The sequence below is a fragment of the Mesocricetus auratus genome, unplaced genomic scaffold, assembly GCF_017639785.1.
Source record: "Mesocricetus auratus isolate SY011 unplaced genomic scaffold, BCM_Maur_2.0 Super-Scaffold_100018, whole genome shotgun sequence".
NCBI classification, from domain to species: domain Eukaryota; kingdom Metazoa; phylum Chordata; class Mammalia; order Rodentia; family Cricetidae; genus Mesocricetus; species Mesocricetus auratus.
This window is the reverse complement of record NW_024429199.1, coordinates 50,122,572-50,132,868: the sequence shown is the minus strand read 5'-3', so window position 1 is coordinate 50,132,868 and position 10,297 is coordinate 50,122,572. Positions and strand designations below refer to the sequence as shown.

At 48.2% G+C, this 10,297-nt stretch overlaps 1 protein-coding gene across 4 annotated transcripts in view; it reads right to left on the bottom strand.

The window, feature by feature from the left end:
- Fam120b (family with sequence similarity 120B) overlaps window positions 1–10,297 on the bottom strand; it is a 31,771-nt gene continuing 21,474 nt past the window's right edge. For 2 of the 4 annotated variants that reach the window (XR_005881860.1, XR_005881859.1), the window contains exons 7-11: window positions 9,602–9,808; window positions 8,307–8,415; window positions 6,439–6,531; window positions 1,815–4,649; window positions 1–1,671 (exon numbers count right to left, since the gene is read on the bottom strand). Coding sequence is in view for 2 of the 4 variants with exons in the window: in XM_040758303.1 (XP_040614237.1) it covers window positions 1,826–1,866; window positions 6,439–6,531; window positions 8,307–8,415; window positions 9,602–9,808 (450 nt within the window). In the remaining 2 variants the exon portion in view is untranslated. Of the gene's footprint in view, window positions 1,672–1,814; window positions 4,650–6,438; window positions 6,532–8,306; window positions 8,457–9,601; window positions 9,809–10,297 lie in introns of those variants that run through there. The other 2 variants (XM_040758303.1, XM_021234660.2) reach the window with 2 other exon arrangements.

The following is a 10,297-nucleotide window of genomic DNA, read 5'->3' as shown; positions in this document are numbered from 1 at the left end:
TTTAAGCTTGTGAATGACACATTTTATTGACAAGTCAGAATACTGAGTCTGTGAGGGAAAAGAGCCTTCATAGAAATATAGTTTCAGTCTAAGAGATCAGAAACTTTCTTCAAAGTTACACAAGTAAACAGCAAAGAAACAACTAGAGGCAGCAATGTTTCAAAGTGGCAAAAACTAGACGAGCAGGAAGGAGTATCAGAGGGAAATACTGGGGGACCGGAAAAGCCATTTCCAAATCTAGGCATTAAAGTCATAGCAGCTGTAAGACCTGCAGACACACTATGCATAAGTCCTTCAGGAGCAGAAGAAGCTGAACAAATGCAAATTGCTCAAATGTGGGCACTCTATACCTTTCTGGTAACAACTAAGAATTCCAAGGTGAGACCCAAGAGCTCTGCATTAACACACTTGGGGCTGGGTGATTGTCGGTGTGAAGGTGAAAATGAGAGTTTTTAGGGGCTTACTAAAGATTTAGAGACAGCAGCACTGGTAAGAGAGATCTCCCAGGGGTCAGGAGTGCTTGCATTGCCTAAGGGAACCAAGTGTCCCCAGAGATACGGCATGGCTGTGAGGACCCTGCACACGGTGACTCTCATTCCCCAGTGGAGACAGGTAATAACTTCAAAGGTTGAAGAGGGAGGACCTTACACCTAGGCCTAACCTAGCGTGCTTCTTTAAAACAGTCTGTTTTACTTGTTTATTTCATCTTTAAGGGTGCTTGGCCTGCATGCATGTCTGTGCGTCATGTGCCTGGTGACCACTGAGGCCAGGAGACCCGCTAGGCCCCCTGGAACTGGAGTCACAGGTAGCTGTGAGCTATCACGTGGGCGCTGGGAATCACACCTGGGTTCTCTGGAAGAATGGCCGCTGTTCTCAACTGCTGAGCCATTTCACCTCCAAGCAGAATCAACTTTCCCACAAGCAAGAACGACTTTATTGTTTTTCTTTTCCTATCCAAACACTTCTGAGGACCAAGAAAAGAAAAGAAATGGTTGGGCAATCAAATTGTTAGAATTTCTAATGAAAAAGTAATTTCTGACATTGCATGTGTGGCTATCAGGTACCACGCGTGACGGATGGGCTGAATGAGAATGACCCACATTAATATGTTGGAATGCTTGGTCTTCGGTTGGTGGAAAACATTTGGTGGGGCCACACTGGGGGAGGTGTGTCAATGGGAGTGGGTTTTGAATTTTCAAAATCCTGAGCCATTCCCATCTAGCAAGTCGTTAACCTGCCTGCCATGATGGTCACGGGCTCTTCCCTCTGGAACCTTGAGCCCCAAATTAAACGTATTGTGTTATAAGTTTCTTCAGTTATGGTGTCTTTTCACAGTAACGGAAATAACTAAGGCTCCATGATTTCAAAGAGTAATGACTTGGGGAAACATTTCCACAATTTAAAGATAAGAAAATGTGTGAAGGAATTGGAGTCCTGCTAAGATCAGGGAGCATACGTGATGCTACTGATGAGTGTTTTGGGGTCGTGGCATCAGGAGCAACCTCTGAAACCAAACCAATGGACACTTTTTTACTGTCCACGGGGGAGAAACCTCTGAAAAGTAATTCTTCCTTCACGGAAATGTGGTTCCAGTTGCCATCTCCTCACTGGCGAGACCGGGTGACATCACTCTGAAGGAGGGCAGGGTGCTGCACCCTCTTCCCACACTTCCTGGAAGAAGCAGACACATCTTGAGTTAAGTTGGTGGGCCCCAGTGGGGAAGCTGCCACTTGTGACGTATTAGTCACGTGGCCCTCAGCTGTAAAGACAGGAGCATCTACTGATTCGCTTTAAGATGCTGGCGAGCATTTTACCTGAGAGACATCTAGTATCTTCTCCACTGGTCGTGCTCATACTGTCTGCCTCCTGCACCGAACAGAAATTAAAAAAACAAAACAAAACAAAAAAACAAAGTAAGAAGTAAGAAGAGCTGTCTTCAGGCACTAACTCAAGGAAGTGGCGCAGTTCTAAGTATACACAAAGACAGAGTGCTGACTTGTACTGGAAGACAGAACATTTTTCAGTTGTGACCACCTGTCATTAAATTTCATTCTATAATTATTCCATTAGAGTGGAAGCAATTAATTAGGAGACAGTGCTATTAGGAGAAGGAAACTGTCAAAATTGTTTCTCTTGGTGCCAGTTCTAACCATCTGCAGGACATCTAGATGTTTATTGCTGCTAATGACTTTGGAAATGGAAATTCATCTGCAGATGGCTCTGAAAGGACTTCCTGCCAAGCACAGAAAAAGCCCCGTGTGGCTTTTCCAGGGCTGAGCACACAAGCCCCCCAACCCCACAGTGTAGCTGGCCACTTCCTGCCTCTGACAGACATGGGGTGTTGGGAAGGGACTTGGAGCAGAGCTAGCCTTGAAGGAAACTGGCAGTTCCCACAGCTTAAGAACGGCCATGTTTGGTTGGGCATGGTGGGACTCAGGACTCGGAGGCAGGTGGTTCTCTGTGAGTTCCAGGCAGGATAATGCCACATAGTGAGACTCTTAACAACAACAAAAACAGCAACAACAACACACTTTTCTGCAAGTCTTGCTCTTGGCTTTCTTTGGTACATGAAAGCAATGGCTTTAACAGGCCCAGCCTAATGACCCCTAAAGTGTGAGGGTGATGGCACCAACAGGTGTCCAGATTAATACAGCCTTCACCATCCTTGTCATCTCTGTTTCCACTCCTGTAGTCTCCTAGTGTGCAGGCCCCTCTCAGTCACCATGAGAAGGGACAAAGCGAAGAATCTCACCTAACTTTACAGCTCCTTAGTGGAATTTAACACGTTTTCCCTCTCCAGCTGGGCTGAATAGTAGCAAGGGAGAGGCCAAAACTTTAGTTCTGGTAGCCATTTGGTCACAGGGTGCTGGGATGGGCCCTAGACTTTGATGATACTACCTCTGGGGGTGTACCCCAACCCCATCTGCCAGGCTGCAGTCCCTGCAGTGACCCTGAGAACTCAGTTCCCACAGGACCACATTTATGCATTTAGGTCCAGACTCTGAAAATGTGCTAAAACCGAACACTGCCATTTTGAACTTAAAGCATTCCGAGTCTTTTCTAGCATGAAGAATTTTGTTTATTTTTTCTAATCTTGAAATACAACAACTTTCTACTTTATATGTTGAAGAGATACAAAAATGCTTAAGACAGGAAAAAACTCACTACAAAAATGTGCTGGCCCCAAATACAACCCTGGTAATTTCACAGGAAAAGTGGATTGCCTGATCTTTAAAACAACAAAAATTCCAACTAAGGACCAACTGTGTAAAAGCTGATGTTGTACACAATTCGGAAGAGCACTAACGCAGCTGCTGCAGCTGCTGGCGGCCTGTGAGCCTTTCTTCCACATGGGCAAGGTGCCAGAGAAGCACTGTCCTCGCTCACACACTGCCCCTAGCTGCTTCCAGAGTCACCTCTGGCCATTCAGCGTGGTATCAGCCTAGCACCAGGCCACTCAAATTGGCCTTTTGGTCTCAGGTGTCCCTAGAACCTTTTCCAGCCCATCCTTCACAATCAAGACTGTGATTATAATAACCCACCCCAATAAAGAAGAGCTGTCCTTCAAAGTTCCAAGCCTCAAACCAGGGTACAATGTCTACACAGTTTTTAGACTTTAACTAATATGACCAGTATCATGTTTCTGTTTTCAACTGACCATAACAACAGGGTGGTAAATGGGTGTCTCTGGTCTTAAAACTAGATAATACACATGCCACTTAAGACTCCCAAAGTGAGCTGGGCGGTGGTGGTTCACACCTTTAATCCCAGCACTCGGGAGGCAGAGAAAGGTGGATCTTTGTGAGTTCGAGGCCAACCAGGTCTACTGAGCAAGTTCCAGGACAGGACAGCCTCCAAAGCAATACAGAGAAACCCTGTCTGGGGGGGGGGAGACTGGGGGCTGGGAAGACTTCCAATGTGCCAAGTTCAATGTGGTCACATAGGTGGAAGATGGATGCCAACTCCTAGTCCAGCCTGGATGAGCAGCAAATCAGTTGGGTAAGGAGATTCACTCACTGGGCAGGATTAACTGTCCAGGGCCTTGTGTGCCCCCAGGGCTTACAGATCTGTAACAGGGGTGACAACTTCACATTGCCCTTTTCTGGGTCAGAAGAAGTGCTTATTGCTTATTGCCTTTTCTTTGTGTGTATAAACATAATTTCAGCATATGTATATTAGAAAGGAGATATCATAAGATTGGTGATTATGGGTGTACATATGGATTTGCACACTGGGCCCAACTTTATTCACTGAGCCCAACAAGAGTAAGACCTTTGTCCCCATCATTGCAGAATCATCCAGTGCCTGAAGAGCATGCATGCACAGTAAAATCAGGATACACACAGCTGCCCAGATTTTGTTCACCACATCTGTTTCGAGTGCCAGAGTTCCCAAAAGGGATATCACTGCTGGGCTGTGTGTGGCCCAGGATGCAGACGAAATGCCAGGAAGTAGTGGCATGTAGAATGGTGGGGTTACGAAGGCCCAGGCTTCCCAAGACAGGCATGGGCCTGGCTCTATGGCACCTCTGCAGGTGGCTCCTTACCTCCTTCCCTTCTCACTGAAGAAGTTACACTCACTCACCAATGATGAACCACAGAGTCATAGCATCACACAGCTGTAGGAAACAGGCTTGGGGATGTAGCTGCCTGACAGAGAACAAGGAGCCAGGATAGTCACCTGAGACAGTCATCAACACAGTCTGAGAGTGTGGAGATTTGACAACCCTGGAGGTGCTCGCCTGTTGCTGGTGAGGGTGCTAGTCTTCCCAGAGAACTACAACCTCTTATCACCCACATCTGTACAGTTGTCATCTGGCCTAGCATCATGGGAATGGGACAATGGCAAGTCAAAGAGGACAAAAGCAAGGTGTCACCTTCCTTGGCACGCCAGGTAAGACGGGCTGCTGCTGCTGGCAGGGAGAGGCAGGTTGAGGAAGTAGTGAATTTTGCAGAGGAAGAACTGTAAGTGGAGACCAGCTGCCTCAAGGAAGGACCGTTAGCTCTTCCCCCGGAGCAACAAATGCAAGAGCCAAAGACTCAGCAGCCTTAGCCTGGGTTTCAACCAGGAGCCTGGTGTCAGGATCCAGGCTGCTTAAACATTTTCAGGGTGGGACATGCAGGCAGCTATACCTAGACGCTATCTAACCCAAGTGACCAAAGCCATTACCAGTGTCACGGTGAGCTCTACAAAGAAGGCCTATAGGCTTTCATTATTTTGGGTGGTCTTTGGCCTTGAGAGACATCTATCTAGCCAGACCTCTGACCCTTCCTTGCCATTATTCTGGACAAACATCTCTCTGGGTCAGCTCAGAGTCATGGGCCAGCTGGTGGTGGGGCAGGGAGCTCTGGACACAGGCTGAGATGGAGAGCTCCAGGGGAACTTCAGCTGGGCCACCATAGGTCTCAGAAGGCAGTCAGTGGCAGGAATGGTGGAATACTCTGTATAAGTTCAGCTACTTCAAGGAAAGCCCAAAGCCAACCTAAGTCTACTTGATGGTGCTTCTCTTTCTCCAGGGAGGAGCCTTTCAAAGATGCCCATGCTTATTCTAAACTATACAGAAGCTTCAAAGTTTGCTCAGACCCACACTTGAGAAGATAAGCCTAGCCACTGTGCCCATGTGCTGTCTGCAGCATGGCCACTGTATATGTGTGCTGTCTGCAGCCTGGGCACTGAACATGCGTGCTGTCTGCAGCATGGGCACTGTATACGTGTGCTGTGTACAGCCTGAGGAGAGTCCTTCCTCTCAGCAGCATCACAGGAATGGTCTGAGCCTGCTGCACCCAGGACTGCTAAAAGTGCCACTGCACTGGTACTAAAGAGTTGCTGTGCCTTAGACAGTAATCTGAGCAACATGCAAATCCGCACACATCCAGTTTACAAAAGTAAAAATGACATTTGAGTATGTTTCTATAAGAGGACAAAACCACAAGTCTTAGGTAATTTCAACTCATGAAGTTTAGCTCTGAAACCTAAAGGAATTTGAATTCAAATACTGATGAGAGGTTCTCTATACAGTTACGTACAAATAATTGCATACCAAATTAAGCAGAGTGTGATTATCAATATACCCATATGACATAAGAAGCTGCATTTCTAACACTATAAATGTAAATCACATCGTGAAAGACAGCAGAGCACTCCTATTTGAGCCCTCTATTAGCAACCTTTAGAAAAGCCTTTGAGTAAATTATAAGAATTGGGTCTTCAAGAGATGAATGATTTGGTAGAAAATAAAGCAGCAAGAAGCAAGCATATCACCATAAAGCAAGATTATTATTATTTATCTATTCCGTTAAACAGATGATGAGGTACGCCAGCACGCTGATACGTCTTCTAATTGCAAATACACAGCACAGGAGACAGGCTTCGCACAAACACAGCATAAAGGAAAGCAGCACCTGTGAGTAGGTGAGGGCTGGCGTGGGAGCCTCTTACCTGGGCCCTGATTTCTCCATGTCTGCCCTTGCCCAGGATGGCCATATGTGGAGCCTGTCCTGTGGGAGCTGGAGCCCTGTCTCCCCAGCCTCCCTGTGGGAACATGGTCAACACATCAGCATACTGTCACTCTTTCTGCCTCACATTTAACAGTACAGTAAGTGATACCAGGCCAGTAAACCTTCCGTGTGCTCACACACAGCAGCAGAATGGGCGAGGACTGCAGAGGCCTCAGGAGAGGCACAGGCAGTCTGTACTGGAAGCCAAGGAGTAGCTTATGACCAGCACTAAGAATCATCTCACCACGTGTCTTTAAAATGGAGTCTTGCTGCTTACCTACCCAGAGGCAACAACTGCAAAAGCTACTTCCCCCAACAAGGAGGCCTACCTCCAGTCTCTTCAGGTAACAGCATATGGATGATTTCCCCTTGAGCATAGTCCTGGGATGTGGTGAGCTCCTTCATGCTTCCCACAAATGCATTAACACGTTCTTTTTATACTCTAACATATCTCTAATTCTCACTAATTACGTACGCTCTTGTACCTTTTAAGGTATCTTTATTTCGCATGCTCCACAGAAAGGGAATGAGCTCCCACCACAAGTGCCAACCACAGACTCTGGGGTGCGTCTGCTGGGCAGTGTGGCATTTGGCCGGGAACCCCCAGGTACAACACAGGTATGACAGGACCGTCAGAGGCCAAACTCCTCTTCTGTCTGGAGCCACTATAGACAGAAAGGACGAGGACCCGAGCACCACACCCACACTACTGGATTCACCACTAGTGAGGGAAAAAGACCAGAGCACAGCTTATGTGATGCCTGAGGCACTGCAGGGGCGCAGGCGCTTCCCCCTCCTCCCCGGGGCCACCTCTTGTCTGGGGCCCCGGACAATCCTGGGGCCAGCCGTCTCCTGACCCCATTTCCCTCCACTGCCAAGTAGCTGCTATCCTAGGAGTACATTCTGATAACACCACTTCAAAGCCTTCAGAAGTTCCTCAGTTTGTAATGGACACAGACATCAGCTCTTCTAAGTTTAGCATTAAGAATTCTATGCCCAAACCCTACTGGCCTTCCTTGTTTCCCTCCTGCTGCAATCCGCTCAGATCTAGACCATGCTTCCCCACTAGGCTTCCTTATGTGGCTCCCAGCAGTCAGCCTAGTGGGATGCCTGTTACTGACATCCTCGCCACAGAGCCCCTTGGTTGTCTAGGACGCCCCTCCCCCCCGCCCGTCCCAAACATGGACGGTGGCGGAGGAAGATTGGCCACTGTTTAACGTCATGAATGCTGTGTGGAAGGGTGAGAATCCTGAACTGTGAACAGGAAGGTAGCTCAAAAGTATATTATCTTCCAACGGTTGCCATTTTAGGTGATAGAACCATAAGTCTTTTATAGCTCCTGTTTAATATTTTCCTTTTGAGATTATAATTTAATTGTAAAATTTCTCCCCTCCCATCCCTTCCCTCCTAAACCTTCCCATTTGCTGTCTCTTACTCTCCTTCAAATTCATGACCACTTTTCTTTTTGCTGTTTCTTACTGCACACACACTGAATTTTCTAATGTACATTTGTTGTAAGAAAAGCTAAACTTCAACTTTTGTCAGGTAGACACACACTATCCATGAACTTTTAATTGGGGAAACAGATGGTGCATTAGAGAAAGAGTTCTTTACTCAACTCACAGAGGAGCCCTTCTAGAAATGTTTTCCTTTACGGGACCAGAATTTAAGCTGTGAGTAGAGCCCAATCATATTCACCTGTCATAATTTCATCGTTCTTCTATCAGTAAATTGCAGGAGAGCAGGTACGTCTACCCGGGGCCTCAGAACATTAAGTGACAGTAAGGGAAGCGCCCAGCCCTTGCCCACCTGTGTGGTGAGAGTGCCAACGCGTTCTGCCCACAATGCGTCGGCTCTCCCTGGAGCAGGCCTTGCAGACCACCGCCTTTACGTTGTGGAACTTGGTGAGCCATGATCTCTGCAAATACATCAGATGAAAATGCAGGCTGGATGCACACTCTGTGGAAGAGTAGGGCGTGAGGTGGCTGGGATGGGGGCAACAAGTGGCCTCTGTGCCCAGGGTACCAACCAGGGTAGCTGCACACTCTGCACCAAGTGGAGACAGCCACAGCTCCTCTGTGGCAGGGCCTCAAGAGGGTCTTAACTGACTGTTCCCCTCCTGAGTCCCCTGGAAACAGCAGCAAGTGCCTATGATGCCTGCTTCTAGACATCACAGACTAAACAGTCATGACGAAAAATCTACTCCTTGTGACAATCTGAGAACACTGAGTGGAGATGCTGGGGTCATCAAACAGCAGCAGACAGGGATATAAACATCAGCGCTGTTCTCATAGCTTCCTGAATTACCAGCCAATATTTCATCCTTGCTGATTCTTTTAAGAGGATTCGGGGTGCCCAAGGAGGAATCACGTACTCTGAGGCACACAGAAAACTGGCCGCTATGTCCCAGGGCCACAGCTCCTTCAGACTCTGCCAGAGCAGTGTCCAGATCTGGGAAAGGGCTTTCCTCTTGTCCTGATCCTCTAAGTTCTAAACACTCACAAACCCTGCAATACCCTGGAACTTTGGTGAGAAATGGTGACAGCAACACATTGCCAAATGTTTTCCCTTTGGTGTGAAAACTTGGGAGTGTTTTATCTAACAGATCAGCATGTTCTCTCACAATCACACCGCCTTCTCATCCCTGTGGGTAATAAAACATTCCAAATGAGCTTGGCGGGAAGCCTCATTTGGAAATCTTCCAGGAATCGTGAAGTAATTGTACTTAGGAAGCTGGGGCAGCAGTGTCCCCAGGACATGGGCAGCCTTCGGTAGAGGGAGAGTCTCCCCAGCTAGTCTGCTGTCTGGGGACTCTCTCTGCAGACACTGCAAGCCTTTCTCTCAGCTCATCCTCCCTACAGAAGCAGTTAACTACGAGGACAGCAACTAACGCTGCTAGACCAAGCCAACCTCACGTGTGGGTATCAGTTACAGAAATGTCAGCACAGTCCCAACAGCTGTGTGAGGCGACGAGGACGACTCTGGAGAACACGCTTGTCCTTTTAAAGCTTCATGACTGATGGGGTGGGCAGACTTTCCAGGCACACTAGGGTGACCCACTTCGAACTCACTCATGGTTCCAACAGACGGTAACCAGAACTCACGTTTTGTTCCAAAAGAACCTCCACGGCATATCCTTTTTCAGATTGCAGGTACTTCTGATGGAAAAGCTTGCCATCAAAGACATTCCAGGGCATGAATTCGCTTGTTGTCCAGGGGAAGCCACAAGCGCTGTTGACCAGTACCAACATGGTGAGGCCACGGACGAGGAGGGACCCCAGCTGCACGGCTCTGGAGCTAATGTAATCCAGCTGTGGGGACAGACAGATACACACAGGACGCCTGAGACAGAGCACTCAAAGCAGAGGCCTCAGCCCCACCGTGTTAGGTCTTGCCACACCCTGAACAGGAAGGACCCTGGGTTTCCTGAGCAAGTCTGACAGAGAGAGGCCTGACAAACAAGCCACATCTCTGAGAGAAGCATGATGGGATCCCAGCCCAGGCACACACACCCACTAGGGCAGCAGGCACTCTCTTGGGCTCTTTCCTTATGCAGATCTGGGACACAGCCACTGTGAGTGTGGTGGTTTGAATGACCACGGCTCCCACGGGCTCAGATGTTTGAATGGATGCTTGGACATCAGTTGGTGAAACTGTTTGGAAGGGATCAGGAGGTGTGGCCTTGTTGGAGGAGGTGTGTCACTGGGGGTGGGCTTTGAATAGCCTATACCATTCCCAGTTGTGCCTCCCTCCCTGCCTCCCTGCCTCCCTCCCTGCCTCCTGTGTCTGCCTCGGGCTTG